This window comes from Plasmodium yoelii (assembly GCF_900002385.2).
Source record: "Plasmodium yoelii strain 17X genome assembly, chromosome: 10".
NCBI lineage: Eukaryota > Apicomplexa > Aconoidasida > Haemosporida > Plasmodiidae > Plasmodium > Plasmodium yoelii.
The window spans coordinates 1,916,694-1,938,911 of record NC_036182.2 but is presented as its reverse complement, the minus strand read 5'-3'; the positions used below and the strand labels follow the sequence as shown (position 1 = coordinate 1,938,911).

Below are 22,218 nucleotides of genomic sequence, written 5' to 3'. Positions count from 1 at the left end.
ATAACTTTATTTATATTCCTATATGCTTCAATTTGAAATATACCTTATTGAGTAATTTTATAATATATTTTGCGTATCTTTTCCATTCTTTAAAACAACAATTAACACTGAATCCATACTTATTATGATATTTATAAGCTTAAATAAGTCTTTAAGTTCATATTGTTTTTAAAACCATACTTAGTAAATATTAAATATTAACATATAAATAAGTATTGGTGCAAATTTTAAAGTATAATAGAAAACTATATGTGATTAGGTCATCATATTGTCCTTTAAGAGGAGAGAGATAAGATATATTTTCTATTTTAGTATATAAATTTATGTAAATATTCGTTAAATTTTCTGGATTGTTCACTTTTATCTTATATATTCTATTTTTATAGTTATTAATGCATATACATTAAAATAATTTATTAAAAATTCTATATTTTATTAATTATATGGCAACGTAATGTTTTAGATTAAAAAATCATTATTCAATAAAAACTAATAATATAATAAGAGTTAATATGGAATAATAAAATGACATTTAACATGAATTGAGTCTATCATTTTCTACATGGATCCAAATTTTTATAATATAAAACCAAATATCCCAAAGTGGAGCTTTAACAAATATATAAAAATTATATCATTATAATACACTATTATTTGTCTTTTCGGTAATATTAATGTTTAATTATATGAAGGTTTCAAAATATAACAATATTTCAATATTAGGTATTGGTAGAGTATTTTATTAGATTATATGTATAAGCATATAATAATAATGCATTCTATCTACCATATTATTTATAATTATTAGGAAAATTATTATAACAAAATATGATATTAAACTTAATATGCTTATATTTTTTCAAATAACTATTTATAATATATTTTCAATTTATTAATACCTCAAAATATTAAGTTTAAAAATTAATAGTGATTAATCTATTATTATATCTTATGGCAATAAATTATGGAGCATAAAGCGATTTTTATTAATACTAATTAATTTTGATACAAATGTTAAATACAAAAAGATAACAGTAACTACAATTAAAACTTCAAAAAATGTTAGAAGCACAATAATATTTTATAGATAATGTTTTATTGTCGATTCTCGATCGATATTCCATGAATCTATATTTTATGATTATCTATTATTACAGTTCAGTTGGATAACCTGATTTAAATTAAAATAAATATGATACAAATAATAAGTTTTACTAAATAAAATATTCATTAAATAAAGAAACATATTATGTTATACATAATTCAATATAATCACAGATTAACATGTTTTATGTAATTGACAATTATGATATATCAAATATCTATATTAATATATGCAATATAGACATTTTATTTTAATCATATTAAATCGACACGAACACTCAATTATATATATTATAACTTATAAATATGTTATGTAACCCATTTCATATTAATGGCAGTACCCATTTGGGGGTACATATTTTGAAAATCATCTCGTGATTAAATATACGGATATAGTACATATATTTAATTAGTGTTCGAATTATAAAAAATTAAATAAAGATATAATACTTAGCCCTAACCCGAATATGGGTTCCACAACATAAAAACTATATAAAAATTATGCAAAAATTACTTCCCAATAGACAAATTCTTAACATATATTAATCATTATTAATATTCGAATAATATATTAGTGATTTATTTTCTTCTTTAGTTTTTTAGCTTTTCTCTTAAATGTTGTTTTTGAGATCGTTTCCGAAATCCAAATAACGAATACTAATATAAAATGTTAAGAAACGTATATTTTTTTGTTAATGTTTGCATATATAATCAAAATAATTTTTTAATTCCTTATTATTTACCTTATAAGAAACTCCAAATAAAATTGATGCTGCAACAAATATAATTGCAATTGCAATTAGTGTATTTTTTATTATTGAACTTCGTGAGCAAGCTACAAGTGATGAAACATTAGCACACTTAACACTATTATATTTATTTTCAAAAATTTTATAATCTTTTAATAAACTAAACCATAGTTCAGAATAAGAATCTCCTTTAGTAATATCTAAAGCGTTTTTATGTTTTTCATATTTTTCAAAAAATTCTCCAGCATTTTCTAAACATGTCTTGCATTGGGTTTCTTTTGGATCAAGTTCACTATACACGCTACATAATGATTTAAATGGATCATAATAATTAGATATATCTTTAATATACATATTCATCGATTCTATTTTATTTTCTATAACATCCTTTTTAATTTTATCACCATTATTAACACCTACATTCTCCTTATAACATTTATTTATTTTTATATGTTTATCATAAAAATCTTTTAATTTGGTCGTTCCATTTTCTGTTTTTTGATTTAGTTTATAACTTAACCATAAAATAGCGTATTCAACAAGTTTACCACTATCTATATCTTTCTCATCAAAAAGATTTAGTAACATTATAAAACCAGAGGTAATATTTTCTTCATCACTACTACATTTATTACCAGGGCAATAAAAATTTAATAAACTCCCATAAACCTTTTCTCCCGAGTCGTTCGGATCATCATCAAAAGATTTATCGACCACATTAATTGCATCACACTACGAATATATTTTACGAATTAAACAAAAAAATGTATTGATATAAATGTTACTATAATTTAAATTAATATAATTTATAGGAATACAACATACGAATAATATAAGAAAAAAGATATATACCACTTTATAAGACATTATAATGAAATTCTGTTATAATTTGGAGATTATGCGGTGTGATGTTGTTTATATATATTGCATAGAATATATATTATATTTACTTAAGCTCTTTACATAGAAATTGTCTTTCGTTAAATATATTATTCTTAATTTTAACTTCATATAAAACAATAATACATTAGTATTACTAAGATCATATTATACTTATTTTATGACATTTAGCTAAACTATCTTAAATAGAGGATTGCATAATACGTTTTATACAAAAAATACTATTCTTATTACCATTTCATATAACTTTATTATAAAAATTAATGTACTTTTATATTGAATTTAAAAAATATATACATATGCTTTAATATAGAACACAAACAACGTCATAAAACTCAAATACTGCACAAATATAAAAAATTAATAAATCTATTATTATTAGAATCCTTAAAGTATATACTTGTTTCTTATAATATATAATATAGTTTTTTCTAAAATTATAGCATTTTCAAATTAAGTTACATGTTCCATTTTCTATACAAATCAAATAATTTATATTATTTTTATTTAATATAGATATATTAAAAAATAATTTTAATGCGTTAAATAACTTTATTTTTATTTCTACATATCCCAATTTAGAAGTATTCTCTATTGGGTAATTTTATAATATATTTTCCCATCTTTTCCATTATTTAAAGCAACAATTAGCACTGAATCCGTACTTATTAATATATTTATAAGATTAAATAAATCTTTGAATGTATATTGATTTTAAAATAATACATAGTAAATATTAAATATTAACATATAAATACATTCTGATGGAATTTAAAGTATAATAGAAGGCTGTGCGTAATTATGTTGTTAAATTACCCTTTAAGAGAAGAGAGATAAGATATATTTTCCATTTTAACATATAAATTTAGATAAATATTTCCTAAATACTATACATTGTTCATTCTTATCTTATATACTTATTGATATAGTTATCAATGTATGTACATTCAAATAATTTATTAAAATTTCTATATTTTATTAATTATATGGTAATGTAATGTTTTAGATTAAAAATGATTATTCAATAAAAACTAATAATATAATAAGAGTTAATATGGAATAATAAAATGACATTTAACATGAATTGAGTCGTTATAATTTTCTCCATGGATCCAAATTTTTATAATATAAAACCACATTTCCCAAATTGAATATTTAACAAAAATATAATCATTGATATCTTTATATTGTATTATTTGTCTTTTCGATAATATTAATGTTTATTATATGATGTTTTCACAATATAACAATATTTCAATATTAGTTATTGATAGAGTATTTTATTAAATTATATGTATAGGCATATAATAATAACGTATTATATTTATCATATTATTTATAATTACTAGAACAATAACATTAAATTTTATTAATATAATTATATTTTATTTTTTAAATATTATTTATTTATATCTCAAAATATAAAGTTTAAAAATTAATAGTGATTAATCTATTATTATACCTTATGATAATTAAATTAATATATATATAACTATTCCTACCAATATAAATTAGAACATTAGCATAAATTCAAATTATTGAAATGAAAAAAATGAGTATTATATATATTTATAATTTATAAATTTATTATAATATATCTATAGTACATTTTTTATGTATTACTAAAAATGTTAGATGCATAAAATGACTTTTATAGATAACGTTGTATTTTCGATTCTCGATCGGTATTTCATGCATCTATATTTTATGAATATATATTATTACATTTCAGTTGGATAACATGATTTAAATCAAAATAAATATGATATAAGTTATAAGTTTTACTAAATAAAATTTTCATAAAATAAAGAAACATATTATGATATGCATAATTCAATATAGCTCTGGGTTATCAAGTTTTATATAATGAAAATTATGATATTGCATAATACAACTTCATATATATTCAACATCTATATTAATATATACAATAAGACATTTTGTTTTAATCATATTAAATCGGCATGAACACTCAATTATATATATTATAACTTATAAAGCATGTTACGAAATTCATTACATATTAGCTTATACCCCTTCTTGGTTGCATATTTGAACTTTTGATTTCATCTTGTGATTAAAAATACAGTATAGTACATATATTAAATTAGTGTTTAATTATAAAAATTAAATAAAAATATAATACTTAACCCTAACCCGAATATGGGTTACATAAACACAACCCCGACCCACAACATAAAACTATATAAAAATTATGCAAAAATTATTCATTTCTAAATAGACACTTTCTTAACATATATAAATCATTATTACATTCCTGAAATAGTACTACTCTTCGAATCATATATTATTGATTCATTCTCTTCTTTATATATTTTATTTTTTCTTTTAATTTTTGTTTTTGAAATCGTTTCCGAAATCCAAATAACGAATACTAATATAAAATGTTAAGAAGCGTATAATTTTTTTGTTAACGTTTGGATATATATAATAAAAATAATTTTTAAATTCCTTATTATTTACCTTATAAGAAATTCCTAAAAAAAATGCTATTGCACCAAATATCGATAAAACTATAAATAATTTGTTTGTTATCGACGAACTTGATGATGGGTCTTCAGAAATTTGTTCTAATGTTTGTACAATTTGTTCAGAATTTTTTACATCATTTTCTGCTTTTTCTATCGTTGGGAAGGATGAATTGGAACATTTAGCACTACATTTCTTTTTAAAATTATCATAATCCTTTGATAGTGTAGACAATAATTTATAATATGGACTACCTTTAGTAACATTAGGACTTCCCTTCATTTTTTTATATTTTACAACAAATTCTTTAGCTTTCTCCGAATATTCATTGCATTTTGGATTTTTTTCATCAAATTCATAATACATCATACATAATCTTTTAAATTCATTATATAACTCAGATATAATGCTCATATCCATATTTATCAAATCTTTTTTTTTATCTATAAGCTCCTTATAATCTTTATATTCCTTAACATCAGTTATAGACTTTTTATACATATCATTATTTATATATGTGTCATAAAAATATCGTAGATTAGTCTTATTTTCTTCACTTTTCTTTAGGTTTAACATATAACTTAACCATATGATAATGTATTCAACAATATCGATGTTACTTTTTGCATACGACTTAAACGCAGAAGAATCCTTAAAGAATGCATCAAGCAAATATAAACATCCAGCATTAATTTTTGCGAGATCATCACTACAGTTGTTACTACTACAATACCCACTTAAAGCGTCTCTATTAATAATAATTTGATACTCTCCTTTTCCGTTTGGACTTTTGTAAATCGAGTTACTTATAGAAATGAGTATTCCACACTAAAAAAGCATTTAAAAACAATTAATAAAAACGCGAATTATTAAAAATTTTATTAAAATAACGTTTAATGATATATATAATACAATATCAAAAAATGTAAAGGAAATTATTATTATTAAAAAATGCATATACCACTTCCTTATCCATTGTGATGAAATTTCATTTTATATTTGTAAATTGAGTAGAATCATGCTATTTTATATACGATGCGCCAAATATGTGACGCTAATACTTTAACCATATATACAACAACTGTCTGTAGTTAAATATATTATAAGCTTTTCAATAATTAAATTAATATAGAATAATAATATAGTAGTATTACTAAAATAATATTATACTTATTTTATGGCAATTAGCTAAATTACCTTAAATAGAGGGTTTATTAATACATTTTAGTTAAATATATATATATAATGAATTTTATACAAAAAATACTATTCTTACTAACATCTGGTATAACTTTATTATAAAAATGGATATACTTTTATAAATAATTTAAAGTATGTTTGAACATATAAAAGGAATATATTATATCTTCTGTTTTAATGATTCACCTTCTAAAACTTAAATACTGTATATATCTAAAAAATAAAAAATTATATTATTACTATAATCCTTAAAAGTATATAAATAGTAATTTTTTTAAATATATTAAATATTTATATAGTTATTTCTAATACTATATACCATGTTTAATTAAAATTATATTATTTTCGAATTAAGTTGCATTGTTTCCTTTTTTAATTGCATATAAATAATTCTAATATTATTTTTATTTAATATAAATACGTTCATAATCCATATTAATGAACCTAATAACTTTATTTTTATTCTTATATAATTAAATTTATAAATATACCTTATTAGATAATTTTATAATATATTTTGCACATCTTTCTCACGGTTTAATACGACAATTAACACTGTAACCGTATTTATATGCTTAAATACGACTTTTAATGCATATTGTTTTTAAAATAATACTTAGTATATATTAATTATTAACATATAAATAACTATTGATGCAAAATTTAAAGTATAATAAAAAACTATGTGTAATTAGGTTGGTATATTTACATTTTAGATAGGAGAGATAAGGGAAGTATCCTCTTTAAAGACAAGGATGTAGCCATATGAGACTTACTTATTCTACATACCTTAATTATACCTTATATTTTTTACCATTAAACTTTCAATTAATGTATACATTAAAAATAACTTAGAATTATTACTTTTCTAAATATATAGTTTGATTTTATATTTTATAATAAACTATATTTAGTTTTATGATGAAAAACTATATTTTTAAGTAAACTATAGAATTATTAATATTATTTTGCTTGGTAGCGTTAATTCTAATCTTACCACATTAAAAAATATTAAGTCAAAATTGTAATATTTCATTTGATATGTATGCATACAATTTTAACCTTATCATACCTTTAATAATATGTATAATTAATATATATCAACGTATTTGAATCAAATGGATTTAATGATTTTTTCGTATTTAATACGTTTATCTATTGTTATTACTATTACTATTATTATTACCATATCAATGTATAGTACAATGAGATAATTAATTCACTCAAGAGGAATATTTTAATTCAATTTGTATTTGTCCTTGTTTCATTGTTTTAAAGTATAACATTTTAGATCATATTATTTCGTAATAACAATATATTTAAATTATATATTTGTCAAGTATATATATAATAACCTAATAAACATATTATTAGTTCAAATTAATTATTACATACTTTTTCTGTATATTTTGCATTAATATATAATTGTATATATTTCCAAATTTAACATATTTCAGTTTTAGCCATTTATACAATATTATATATATATATATTAGAACAATAACGCTATTCTATATATCATATTATTTGTAATTATTAGAAAAATTATTAGAACAAACTATAACATTAAATTTTATTAATATACTTATGTTTTATTGTTTTAACTATTTTAAATATAATTTATTTATACCTCAAAATATAAAATTTAAAAACTAATAGTGATTTATCTATTATTATATCTTATGATAAATAAATTATGGCATATAAAACAATTTCTATTAATACTAATTAATTTTAATACAAATGTAAAGGAAATACAAAAAAGAATAGCACTACAATTAAAACTTCAAAAAATATTGTATATATAGTTCATTTTTTTATGTGTTACTAAAAATGTTAGAAACATAATAATATTTTATAGACAATGTTATATTCTCGATCGATATTTATGAATCTATATTTTATGATTATCTATTATATATTGGTGATATGTTTAATTAATATCAAAAACCCATATATTAATCCGAATATATATTATAATGTAGATGAATATTCAAAATGAATAATCTTATAATTCATACCCATCCTCATATAATGCTATTATTACAGTTCGGTTGTATAATATAATTTAAAGTGTAACACAAATTATAGGCTTTCTAAATAAATGTTTCGTCAAATAAAGAAACATATTTTGATATCCACAATTTAATATAATCCCTAATCAAGTTTTATAAAGGCAATTATAGTATAGCACAATACGACTTCATATATAGCCAATATCTATATTAATATATACAATATAAATATTTTACTTTAACTATATTAAATCGGCATGAACACTCAATTATATATATTATAATTTATTAAAAAATGTTATGCATCCCCTTTCATATTAATGGTTATGTTCCTTTGGGGGTGTACATATTTGGATTTACTTTCGATATTAGACATACAGGTATAGTATATATATTTAATCACCATTTATAGACAAATAAATATTATCAAATTATAAACAAATTAATAAAAAAATACCTCCAACTCAAAACATAGATTCCATAGAACAAAACTATAACACATAGTACAGAATCATGACCCAAAATATTAGTTCCCCAAAACGCAACACTGAACCCTTTCATATGCATATATATCAACATCTATTATTGACTCAATTAAATAAATGTAATGCATTTATGAAATTGTTTATAGTATTATTCTATTAATAAACTTCAAAAGATGATATTTCGTCAAATTTTACTTGCATTATATAAAATTATATACATACAAATAATAAATACTATGATTATAGCAAATGGATCAATCTTATTTCAATTATTAATTATTTTAGAAACAATATTTCACAAATTATATACTATAAATAAGTATAAATAACAAAAAAAATTATATAAATATATATATGTTAGTGGTTTATTCAAATATATAATCAAAATATATTACGTTTATTTTAATAATTACATAATAAAATTATAAACTTAAAACGGGAGTTTGTAAATGTAGAAAAAAGCAGCATAATTCATTCGTCTAGAAATATCACGTGCCAAACATGGCAGTTTAAGTGATAATTAAAAAGAATAATTTTGTTCGTTTTTTAGTTCGATATCACTTGAATATAATTATTATATGAAGATTATTTACTTGGTTTTTTTTTTAAAAGGCATTTTTCTATTGGTTCTTTAGATTCTAATAAAATCTTAAAAAGTTTTGGATTGTTTTCACGAATGTTTTTCAAATTTTGTTGCATCTGAAATATTTCCTTAGAAGTAGATTTATCGTTATTTGAATATATTTTTTCGGATGTTTCTTTTAATTGTAATATATCCTTTAAATCTTCTTGTTTTTTGGGAATAAGCTCAGGCTTAATTCCTTCCATCTGCATTGTTTCCTTAGGACGAGATTCATTGCTATTTGGATATAGTTTTTCGAATGTTTTTTGTAATTTTAATATATCCTCTAAATGTTTTTGATCTTTTGGAATAAACTCACTCTCAACTGTTCCAATTCGAATTTTTACCGTAGGAAGAGATTCATTACTTGAATATATTACAACTATTTGATTATGTGGAAAAGTTAAGGGTACATCCCTAATTATAGTTTTTATTTGTTTATTTTGTTTATTTTTTTTACATATACCAAAACAATTAAATTCTCTATCATCTTCATCATCTTTAGGATTGTTATTCTTTAACTGTGTTTCGTTACTTTTGTTTCTGTCTTTAGTGCCACGAATACTTTTATTTCTTACATCATATACCTTATATTGGTAATACAAGTGAATAAACATACAATATATATATGCGTTAATGTATACATCACCACATGTAAATAACTATTATTATATAATTTTCTATATATTAGTTTATATTTTGTTTTGATAACTTACTTTCTGTTCGAAGCAATGCACTGACACAGCCAAAAGGGAATATAAGACGATACAAACTAAACTAAATATCCTCTTATTCATTTTCTTATTAATAAAAAGTGTTTCCTCGAAGCAGAACGCTTTAAATAATATATAGGTTTTATTCCTTTTCAGTTTCCTTTTTATCTATTATTATTGTAAAACAATAATTCTATTATTTAATATTACAGTTTGTTTAATTTTAATTTATATAAGCAAACTATTTGATATTTATGAAAGTATATTATAATAAAGTTGTATGTTGCTATTTAAAGCATCAACAAATTTATAATCCTGTAATTATAAGTTAGAAAAATTTAATATTTATTTTTACTTTAATATAAATAATAAAAATAAATAATATAATTTATTTTAAATTCATAAAAATATATATAACAATTTGTTATAAATACATAAAAATATATATATTTGTTCTGAATGTTTTTTATTTAGTTGAACCATTATATTTAATATAACAAAGTTATTTTTTATACTTAAAATATAAATAAATTAATGCACTAATTTATATGAATATATCATCATATAAATATATAACAACTGCTATCATCAGAGATATAAACATGCAATTGCTAGAATGTTTATATTTAGTTTTTTTTTCAAATAACAACCAACTTTCGAAAAAATTGCATTATTTTAATTATATACAAATAAGTTTATGTAACAAATTCAACCTAAAATATATCTTTTGCATATTTTTATATAAGTAAGTCTTTAGTATAATCTAAAGGTTCATTTAATAATATGTTTTATACTTTATAAACTTATATTTTTCTATTAACGTTTGTCTACATGCAAATTAATAAATATTAATTATGATAATAAAATATTAGATACATATATATTGTAAATCAATATATCCAAACATATGAAAAACAATTAACAACAGTTGTTGTTTGCATCTAAATGCATTTTTATTTTTATACTTCTCAACTGTTTAATATTATTTAATAATATTCTACATTTTATTTACCACTTTTTTGTAAGTTTTTTTTTTCATAGATTGGTATATAATAAATTTATTTATATAACTATGAATATACAACATCAAATATATTATTTCTATTAAAATAATATAAAATATTCATATTTTTAAATGCAATTCAAAAAACAATACATATAGAACTAATTTATTTTTATTCCAAATCGAAAAATGAAGTATACTTAATTTTATTAACTTTTATTTTCATCATATTCAATTAACAGATGTTAATACACCTATGTATTTAACAATACAATATTTTGACTTTTATAAATAATAATTAAAAACAAATAAATATTATAATTCAGTTATAATAGAGAATTCCATCATATAGAAAAGTTATTTTATGTTTTACTATAAAATATGAAATAGAATCTTAACCTGACTCCCATTTATGAAAATTAATATATTAATAGACAAATTTACTATTTATTATTATTTAAATTAAAATATAAGTTAATTAAATTTATCATATAAATAATCGTCTTTTATAAACAAAAAAATCAACAAACAAAATAAATTAATAAGTATACAGGATGGACCTGCATATGTTTGTATATATTTAATAATCCCATTTTCTCATCGATGCAATTTACGACTTTTTTCATCGTTTTTCCTTACATCCCCTTCTTCTTTCCAAATTTTTTATATTATGCATCGTAATTATTTAAATCAGCGTTTTATTATAGGATCAAGACGATTCCAATGTTTGATCAATTTCCACATAAAACACTAATCACAACTTAACAATAAAATACAAAAAATACATAGTTCAAATATTTACCATTAAGTTATATTAACACAAAATGCAATTCTTATAATTTTTCAAAATATATTACATTATTCATTCCTTTTCATAGTCATCTTCATTTTCATTTTTTCTTACATATTTAGACTTAATATAAATATTAAAATCTCCAACTTATCCTATACATATTTTTAATAACTTGTTTATTATATATATTTAAAACAATTCCTTAGACTTATAAATATTATAAAATTATAAAAAATTAAATAAAGATATAATACTTAACCCTAACCCACAACATAAAACAACATAAAAATTATGATCAAAATTACTTCCAAGTAGACAGTTTCTTAAAATATACAAATCATTATCACTATTCCTGAAATAGTCACTCTCTTCGAATCATATATTAACGATTCATTCTCTTCTTTATATTTTTTATTTTTTCTCTTAAATATTGTTTTTGAGCTTGTTTCCGAAATCCAAATAACGAATACTAATATAAAATGTTAAGAAACATATGTTTTCTTTGTTAATGTTTGCATATATATAATAATTTTTTTTAATTCCTTATTATTTACCTTATAAGAAATTCCTAAAAAAAATGCTATTGCACCAAATATCGATAAAATTGGAATTAATTTGCTTGCTATCGACGAACTTGATGTAACTTCAGAAACATGTTCAGAAATTATTTTTTCTATATCTGGAGTGAATGGGAAATTTTTACATTTATTTTTTAAATTAGCATAATCATTTAATAAATAAATCAATACATGAAAATTGGAGTTATCTTCAAAAATGTCATGATCTTTGGTAAATTGTTCATATTTTTCAACAAATTTATTAGCTTTTCCCGAACATTTCGTGCAATTTGAGTTGTTTATATCAAGCTCATTATATATGTCACATAATGTATTAAATGCATCATATAATTTAGATACCGTGCTCATATCCATACTTAAAAAATGATCATATATATCTATAAGATCCTTATAACCACCAAATCTTTTAATGTAATTTATATTATTAGTATACTTATCACCATCCCTTATATACGTATTATAAAAAGACTCTATATTGACGTTTTCTTGAGTTTTGATAAGGTTTAATATATAACTTAACCATATCAAAATGTATTGAACAATATAGAAGTTTTCTTTTGCAACCAACTCAAACACAGAAGAATCACGAAAGAATTCATTAAGCAAATATAAACATCCAGCACTAATTTTATCGAGATTACTATTACATTCATTAGTACAATACTTTTGGAAAGCTTCAGCATTTTTAAATTGATAGTAACCAGTACTGTCCATTTCAACAGGAAACCATTCCCTTACATTCTTGAACCTTTTACACTAAGAAAACATTTAAAAACAATTAATAAAAACGTGTATGATTAAAAATTTTATTAAAATAAAGTTTAATGGTATTTATATGTAATACAATATAAAAAAATGTAAAGGAAATTATTATTATTAAAAAATGTATGTACCACTTCTTTATTCATTGTTATAGAATTTTATTTTTGATTTGTAAATTGAGTAAAAGCATGCTGTTTTATATACACTGCACCAAATATGCGACGCAAATACTTTAACCCTATATATAACAACGGTCTGTAGTTAAATATATTATAAGCTTTTCAATAATTAAATTAATATAGAATAATATTATTACTAAAGAAACGCTACATTCCTTTTAATGATAATTATCTAAATTACCTTATGAGGTTACTTAATACATTTTTGATTAAATATATATATGATGCATTTTATACAAGAAATGCATTCTTACTAATATCTGGTATAATTTTATTATAAAAATGAATATACATTTATAATGAATTTAAAGTATATTTGAACATAGAAAAGGAATATATTTATATCCTATTTTTTAATGATCACCCTTCTAAAACTTAAATACTGTATAAATTTAAAAAATATAAATTATATTATTAATATAATCCTTAAAAGCATATAAATAGTCTTTTTTAAAAATATATTAAATACTATATACTTGTTCCTAATAATATATAATATAGTCTTTTCTAAAATTATAATATTTACAAAGTTGTATTGTTCCATTTTCTATGCAAATTACACAAATTTATATTGTTTTTAATGAATGTAAATAAATTAAAAAATAATTTTAATGCGTTAACTAACTTTATTTTTATTCCCATATACTTCAATTTGTAAGTATGCCTTATTGTGTAATTTTATAATATATCTTACGCATCATTTCCAATGTTTAAAACGACAATTAACACTGAACCCGTATTTATAAGCTTAAATAAGTCTTTAAGTTCATATTATTTTTAAAATCATACTTAGTATATATTAAATATTAACACATAAATAATTATTGATGAAATTTTAAAGTATAATAGAAAACTATGTTTAATTAGGTTGTTATATTGCCCTTCAAGAGGAGAGAGATAAGATATATTAGCCTTTAATATATATATTTATATAAACATTTGCTAAATATTATACATAATTTTATCTTATATATTCTACTGTTATAGTTAATGTATATCATTCAAATCATTTATTAAAAATTCTATATTTTATTAATTCTATGATACAGTAATGTTGTTTTGGATTATAAAATGATTATTTACTAAACACTAATGTGAATAATAAAATACCATTTAACATGAATTGAGTCTCTAACCATTTCACCATTGATTCATATTTTTAGAATATAAAACCAAATATCCAAAATTGAATCTTTAACAAATATATAAAAATGATACATTTATAATGTATTATTATTTATCTTTACGATAATATTAATGTTTAATTATATGAATTTTCCACAAAAAAACAATATTGCAATATTAGTTATTGGTAATTTACTAGATTATATGTATAGGCATATAATAATAACGCATTATATCTATAACATAATTTATAATTATTAGAACAAAATATAATATTAAATTTTATTAATATACTTATATTTTTTCTTTTAACTATTTAAAAAATAATTTATTTTGCCTCAAAACTATAAAGTTTAAAAATTAAAGTGACTAATATAATATTATACCTTTATGGTAAATAAATTAATGTATATATAAGTATCTCTATTATTTGAATTTAAAATTTTAGCATAAAATGATACTAAATACAATTGAAAAATAAAAGGATAGTATACATATATTTATAATGTAATTTTTTATTAATATACATATGTTTATTGATTATTAAAAATGTTAGAAACATCATAATATTTTATAGACTATGTTACATTATCGATTCTCGATCGATATTTCATGCATCTATATTTTATGAATATATATTATTACAGTTCAGTTGGATAACATGATTTAATTAAAATCAATATTCTACAAACAATAAGTTTTACTAAATAAAATATTTCACTAAATAAAGAAATGTATTGTATATTATGATATACATAATCCAATATAACTCTGGGTTAACAAGTCTTATATAATGACAATTATTATATAGTCAATATCTATATTAATATATACAATATAGACATTTTATTTTAATCATTTAAAATCGATATGAACACACAATTATATATTTTATAACTTATGAAAAAATGTTATGAGGCCATTTTCATATTAATGGAAGTACCCCTTTTTTGGTTGCGTATTTAGACTTAAGCTTGAGATTAAACATACATGGATGGTACATATATTTAATTAGTATTCAAATTGTAAAAAAATAAATTGCAACATAATACTTAGCCCTAACCCATAACATAAAAACTATATAAAAATTATGCAAAAATTATTTACTTCAAAATAGACAGTTCTTAACATATATCAATAATTATTACTATTCCTGAAATAATCACTACTCTTCGAATAACATATTAATGATTCATTCTATTCTTTATTTTTTTAGCATTTCTCTTAAATGTTGTTTTTGAGATCGTTTCCGAAATCCAAATAACGAATACTAATATAAAATGTTAAGAAGCGTACGGTTGTTCGTTAATGTTTACATATATATAATATTTTTTTTTTAATCCCTTATTATTTACCTTATAAGAAACTCCCAATAAAATTGATGCTGCAACAAATATAATTGCAATTGTAATTAATGTATTTTTTGTTACTGAACTTCGTGGACAAGCTACAAGTGATGAGACATGTTCACATTTAACACTATTATATTTTTTTTCAAAATTTTTATAATCTTTTGATAAACTTAACCATAGTTGAGAATAAGAATCTTCTTCAGTAATATCAAAGTCATTTTTAAGTTTTTCATGTTTTTCAAAAAATTCTTCAGCATTTTCTAAACATGTCTTGCATTGGGTTTTTTTTGGATCAAGTTCACTATACACGTTACATAATGATTTAAATAGATCATAAAAATTAGATATATCTTTAATATTCATTTTCATCGATTTTATTTTTTTATCTATAACACCCATATTAATTTTACCATTACTATCAATAGAATTAGATATATTTTCCTTATAACAACTATTTGTTTCTATATTTTTAATATAAAAATCGTCTAATTTGGTCGTTCCATATTGTTTTTTTTGATTTAGTTTATAACTTAACCATAAAATACCGTATTCAACAAGTTTATCACCATCTATATTTTTATCATCAATATCATTAAAAAGACTTAGTAACAATATAAAACCAGAGATAATCTTTTCTTCATCACTATTACAGCTACTTCCAGGGAAAAACATATTTAAAAAACCTATAGAATTATGTTTTTCCGGGGTTTTCGAATCATCATCAAAATATTTATCGATCGTATTAATTGATTCACACTACGAATATATTTTGCGAATTAAACAAAAGAATGTATTAGCACAAATGTTACTAAAATTAAAATTAATATAATTTGTAGGAATGCAACATACAAATAATATAAGAAAAAGGATACATACCACTTTATAAGACATTATAATGAAATTTCGTTATAATTTGGAGATTGTGCGGGGTATTGTTATTTATATATATTGTATAAAATATATGGTATATTTACTTAATCTCTTTACATAGCAGTTATCTTTTGTTAAACATATTATTCATAATTTTAACTTCATATAAAATAATAACACATTAGTATTACTAAAATCATATTATACTTATTTTATGGCAATTAACTAAATTACCTTAAATAGAGGGTTGCTTAATACATTTTATACAAAAAATACTATTCTTACTAACATTTGGTATAATTTTATTATAAAAATGGATATACTTTTATAATGAATTTAAAAATATATACTTATACATATGTTTTAACATAGAACACAAACAACGTCATAAAACTCAAATACTGCACAAATATAAAAAATTAAGAAAGTTATTATTATTAGAATCCTTAAAGTATATACTTGTTTCTTATAATATATAATATAATTTTTTCTAAAATTATAGCATTTTCAATTTAAGTTACATGTTCCATTTTCTATGCAAATCAAATAATTTATATTATTTTTATTTAATATATATAAATTAAAAAATAATATTAATGCGTTAAATAACTTTATTTTTATTCCCATATACTTCAATTTGTAAGTATGCCTTATTGGGTAATTTTATAATATATTTTACGCATAATTTCCACTCTCTAAAACAACAATTAGCACTGAACCAGTATTTATAAGCTTAAATAAGCCTTTGAATGTATATTATTTTTAAAATCAAACTTAGTACATATTAAATATTAGCACATAAATAACTATTATGTAAATTTTAAAGTATAATAGAAAACGATGTTTAATTAGGTTGTTATATTACCTTTAAGAGGAGAGAGATAAGATATATTGCTATTTTAATATATAAATTAAATTGAATATTCACTAAATATTTTGCACTGTTCATTCTTATATTATATATTTTATTGTTATAGTTATCAATGGATATACAATAAAATAATTCGTTAAAGTTTCTATATTTTATTAATTCATGGTAGAACAGCGATAATATAATACATGCTAATACGGAATAATAAAAAGACATTTAACGTTAATTTATCATTTACCATTTTCTCTATTTATTCAACTTTTTAGAATATAAAATTACAAATCCCAAATTTAATTTTTAACAAAATATATAAAAATTATGCCATTATAATGTATTATTATGCGTCTTTTCGATAAAATTAATATTTAATTATATGAAATTTCCATAATAAAACAATATTTCAATATTAGTTACTAGTAGAGTATTTTATTATATTATTTTTATAGGGGTATAATAATAACGTTATTCTATCTATCTTATTATTTATAATTATTAGAACAAAATATGATATAAAAATTTATTAATATAATTATATTTTATTTTTTTTAAATTTTAAATGTAATATATTTATACTTAAAAACTATAAAGCTTAAAAATTAATATTAATTAATCTAATGTTATATCTTTATAGTAAATAAACTAATGTATATATAAGTATCTCTATTATTTGAATTTAAAACTTTAGCATAAAATGAAACTATATATAACCAAAAATTAAAAGGATAGTATACATATATCTATAATTTAATTTTTTATAAATATGCATATTTTTATTGATTATTAAAAATGTTAGATGCATAAAATGCCTTTTATAGATAAAGTTGTATTCTCGATTCTCGATCGATATTTTATGAATATCTATTATTACATTTCAGTTGGATAACACGATTTAAATAAAAATAAATATGATACAAGTTATAAGTTTTACTAAATAAAATTTTCATAAAATAAAGAAACATATTATTATATCATAATTGAATATAGTTCTGGGTTATCAAGGCTTATATAATAGGCAATTATGATATTCCATAATACGGGTTCATATACAGTCAACATCTATATTAATATATACAATTTAGGCATTTTATTTTAATCATATTAAATCGGCATGAACACTCAATTATATATATTATAACTTATAAAACATGTTACGCAATTCATTACATATTATATTATGTCCCTTTTTGGTTGAATAATTGGGCTTTCGAACTTTATCTCGTGATTAAACATACGGGATGGTACATATATTTAATTAGTGTTTAAATTATAAAAAATTAAAGATATAATACTTAACCATAACCCGAATATGGGTTATATAAACACAACCCTGACCCACAGTATAAAAACTATATAAAAATTATGCAAAAATCGGAAAAAAAATTACTCCCCAATAGACAGTTTCTTAAAATATATCAATAATTATTACTATTCCTGGAATAATCATTATTCGTCGAATCTTATATTAATGATTTATTCTCTTCTTTATATTTTTTAGCTTTTCTCTTAATTTTTGTTTTTGAAATCGTTTCCGAAATCCAAATAACGAATACTAATATAAAAAATTAAAAAAATGTATAATTTTTTTGTTAACGTTTAGATAAATATAATGAAAATCATTTTTATATTCCTTATTATTTACCTTATAAGAAATTCCCAAAAAAAATGCTATTGCACCAAATATTGATAAAACTATAAATAAATTGTTTGTTATCGACGAACTTGATGATGCATCTTCAGAAGTTTGTACAGAAGTCAGTTTAGAATGTTCAGACAAATTTACATTAATTTCTGTTTTTTCAATTGATTGAAGGGGTGGAATATCCTTACAACTAACATCACTACATTTCTTTTTAAAATTATCATAATCCTTTGATAGTGTAGACAATAATTTATAATATGGACTATTTTTAGTAATACTATAATTTTTCTTAAGATATTCATATTTTTCAACAAATTCTTTAGCTCTTCCCGAATTTTTACTGCAATTTCGACTTTCTTCATCAAATTCAAGATACATCATACATAATGTATAAAATGCATCATATAATTTAGGTACAATGCTCATATCCATATTTATCAAATCAATTTTATTATCTATAAGATCCTTATAACTATTATACCCCGTAACACCAGTTATAGAATTTTTATACTGATCACCACCCTGTATATATATTTCATAAAAATATTGTAGATTGGTCTTTCCGAATTGTTCTTTTAGGTTTAACATATAACTTAACCATATGATAATGTATTCAACAATGTTGGTGTTACTTTTTGCATAAGATCTAAACACAGAAGAATCCTTAAAGAATGAATCAAGCAAATATAAACATCCAGCATTAATTTTGTCGAGATCATTATCACAACTATTACCAGAACAATACCTATTTAAAGTGCTTTCATTAATAACAATTTGATAGTTTTTATTCTTGTCCAATTTTTTGGAAATCGAGTTACTTATAGAAATGAGTATTCCACACTAAGAAAGTATTTAAAAACAATTAATAAAAACGCAAATTATTAAAAAATTTATTAAAATAAAGTTTAATGATATATACATAATACAATATCAAAAAATGTAAAGGAAATTATTATTATTAAAAAATGCATATACCACTTGCTTATCCATTGTGATGAAATTTCATTTTATATTTGTAAATTGAGTAGAATCATGCTATTTTATATACGATACACCAAATATATGACGCAAATACTATAACCCTATATATTGCAATTGTCTGTAGTTAAATATATTATAAGTTTTTCAATAATGAAATTAATATAGAATAATAAAATAATATTATTACAAAGAAACACTTTATTTCTGTTTATGATAATTACCTAAATTACCTTAAATAGAGGGATGCTTAATACATTTTAGTTAAATATATATATAATGAATTTTATACAAAAAATGCTGTTCTTACTAACATCTGGTATAACTTTATTATAAAAATGGATATACTTTTATAAATAATTTAAAGTATGTTTGAACATAGAAAAGGAATATATTTATATCTTATGTTTTGATCATTGTCCTTCAAAAAATTAAATGCTGTATAAATCTAAAAAGTTAAAAATTATATTATTACTATAATCCTTAAAAGTATATAAATAATAGTTTTTTAAAATATATTAAATTTTTATATAATTTTTTCTTATAATATATAATACTGTTTTTTTCTAAAATTATATTATTTTCGAATTAAGTTGCATTGTTCTCTTTTTTAATTGCATATACATAATTTTAATATTACATTTAATTAATATATATGCATTCCGATTATACTTAACATTTTCAATAACTTTATTTTTATTCTTATATAATTAAATTTATAAATATACCTTATTAGATAATTTTATAATATATTTTGCACATCTTTCCCACGGTTTAAAACGACAATTAGCACTGAAAACGTATTTATTATGCTATTATAAGCTTAAATAAGTCTTTGAATGCAGATTATTTTAAAAATAATACTTAGTAAATATTAAATATATAACACATAAATAAGTATTAATGCAAATTTTAAGTATAATAGAAAACTATGTGTATTAGGTTGATATATTGCACTTTGAGAGGAGAGATAAGGGAAGTATGTTTTTTTAAGACAATTATGTAGCCATATAAGATTTACCTATTCTATATAGCTAATTATGTCTTGTATTTTTTTACCACTAAAGCCTTTAATTCATATATATATATTAAAATTATTCATTAGAAATAACTTATAATTATTTTCTAAATATATAGTTTGCTTTTACATTTTATAATAAACTATATTTAGTTTTATGATGAAAAACTATAAAATTATTAATATTATTTTTCTAGGTATTGTTAATTCTAATATTAGCACATTAACAAAATACTGTTAGAATTGTATTATTTCATTTGATGTTTTGTGCATACAATTTTAATTTTATCATACCATTAATAATATATATAATTAATTTATAGCCATATAACAGTATCAAATAAACATAATATATTGTTCGTATTTAATACTTTATCTATTGTTATTACTATTATTATTGTTACTGCTATATCATAGTATAGTACAACAGAATAATTAATGCTTTTAATAAAAATAGTTTAAATCAATGTATAATATTTTCTCGTTTCATAGTTTTTAAATCAATCATTCTAGAACATATATTATTTCGAAATAGCAATATATTTAATTATATATTTGTGAATTTTATATATATAATAACCTAATAAAAATATTATTAGTTCAAATTAAATTAATTAGTACATACTTTTTATATACACTTTTGATTAATATATAATTGTATATGTTTCCTAAATTTAACATATTTCAGTATTATTTATTGGTATAGCATTTTACTAGTTTATATGTATAAGTATATAATAATAACGCATTATATCTATGATATTATTTATAA

General features: G+C 20.1%; 6 protein-coding genes across 6 annotated transcripts; all 6 read right to left on the bottom strand.

Moving 5' to 3' along the window:
- Positions 1 to 1,695: 1,695 nt before the first annotated feature.
- On the bottom strand, positions 1,696 to 2,720 carry PY17X_1048101 (PIR protein; the record flags this gene model as incomplete). Its single annotated transcript, XM_022957749.2, has 3 exons — positions 1,696 to 1,761; positions 1,848 to 2,585; positions 2,706 to 2,720. 3 exons carry the CDS (start codon positions 2,718 to 2,720, stop codon positions 1,696 to 1,698), a joined length of 819 nt encoding a protein of 272 aa, XP_022813089.2.
- Positions 2,721 to 5,061: 2,341 nt separating this feature from the next.
- PY17X_1048001 (PIR protein) lies at positions 5,062 to 6,219 on the bottom strand (the record flags this gene model as incomplete). The annotated part of the gene is made up of 3 exons (XM_022957478.2): positions 5,062 to 5,148; positions 5,238 to 6,071; positions 6,205 to 6,219. 3 exons carry the CDS (start codon positions 6,217 to 6,219, stop codon positions 5,062 to 5,064), a joined length of 936 nt encoding a protein of 311 aa, XP_022811106.2.
- Positions 6,220 to 9,528: 3,309 nt separating this feature from the next.
- PY17X_1047901 (fam-c protein) lies at positions 9,529 to 10,362 on the bottom strand (the record flags this gene model as incomplete). Its single annotated transcript, XM_022957470.2, has 2 exons — positions 9,529 to 10,152; positions 10,282 to 10,362. 2 exons carry the CDS (start codon positions 10,360 to 10,362, stop codon positions 9,529 to 9,531), a joined length of 705 nt encoding a protein of 234 aa, XP_022811105.2.
- Positions 10,363 to 12,456: 2,094 nt separating this feature from the next.
- On the bottom strand, positions 12,457 to 13,560 carry PY17X_1047801 (PIR protein; the record flags this gene model as incomplete). The annotated part of the gene is made up of 3 exons (XM_034637567.1): positions 12,457 to 12,543; positions 12,629 to 13,408; positions 13,546 to 13,560. The coding sequence occupies 3 exons, from the start codon at positions 13,558 to 13,560 to the stop codon at positions 12,457 to 12,459; spliced, it is 882 nt and encodes a 293-aa protein (XP_034493516.1).
- Positions 13,561 to 15,922: 2,362 nt separating this feature from the next.
- PY17X_1047701 (PIR protein) lies at positions 15,923 to 16,961 on the bottom strand (the record flags this gene model as incomplete). Its single annotated transcript, XM_022955303.2, has 3 exons — positions 15,923 to 15,988; positions 16,074 to 16,826; positions 16,947 to 16,961. The coding sequence occupies 3 exons, from the start codon at positions 16,959 to 16,961 to the stop codon at positions 15,923 to 15,925; spliced, it is 834 nt and encodes a 277-aa protein (XP_022813103.2).
- Positions 16,962 to 19,273: 2,312 nt separating this feature from the next.
- PY17X_1047601 (PIR protein) lies at positions 19,274 to 20,440 on the bottom strand (the record flags this gene model as incomplete). Its single annotated transcript, XM_034637566.1, has 3 exons — positions 19,274 to 19,360; positions 19,451 to 20,290; positions 20,426 to 20,440. 3 exons carry the CDS (start codon positions 20,438 to 20,440, stop codon positions 19,274 to 19,276), a joined length of 942 nt encoding a protein of 313 aa, XP_034493515.1.
- Between the last annotated feature and the right edge of the window lie 1,778 nt (positions 20,441 to 22,218).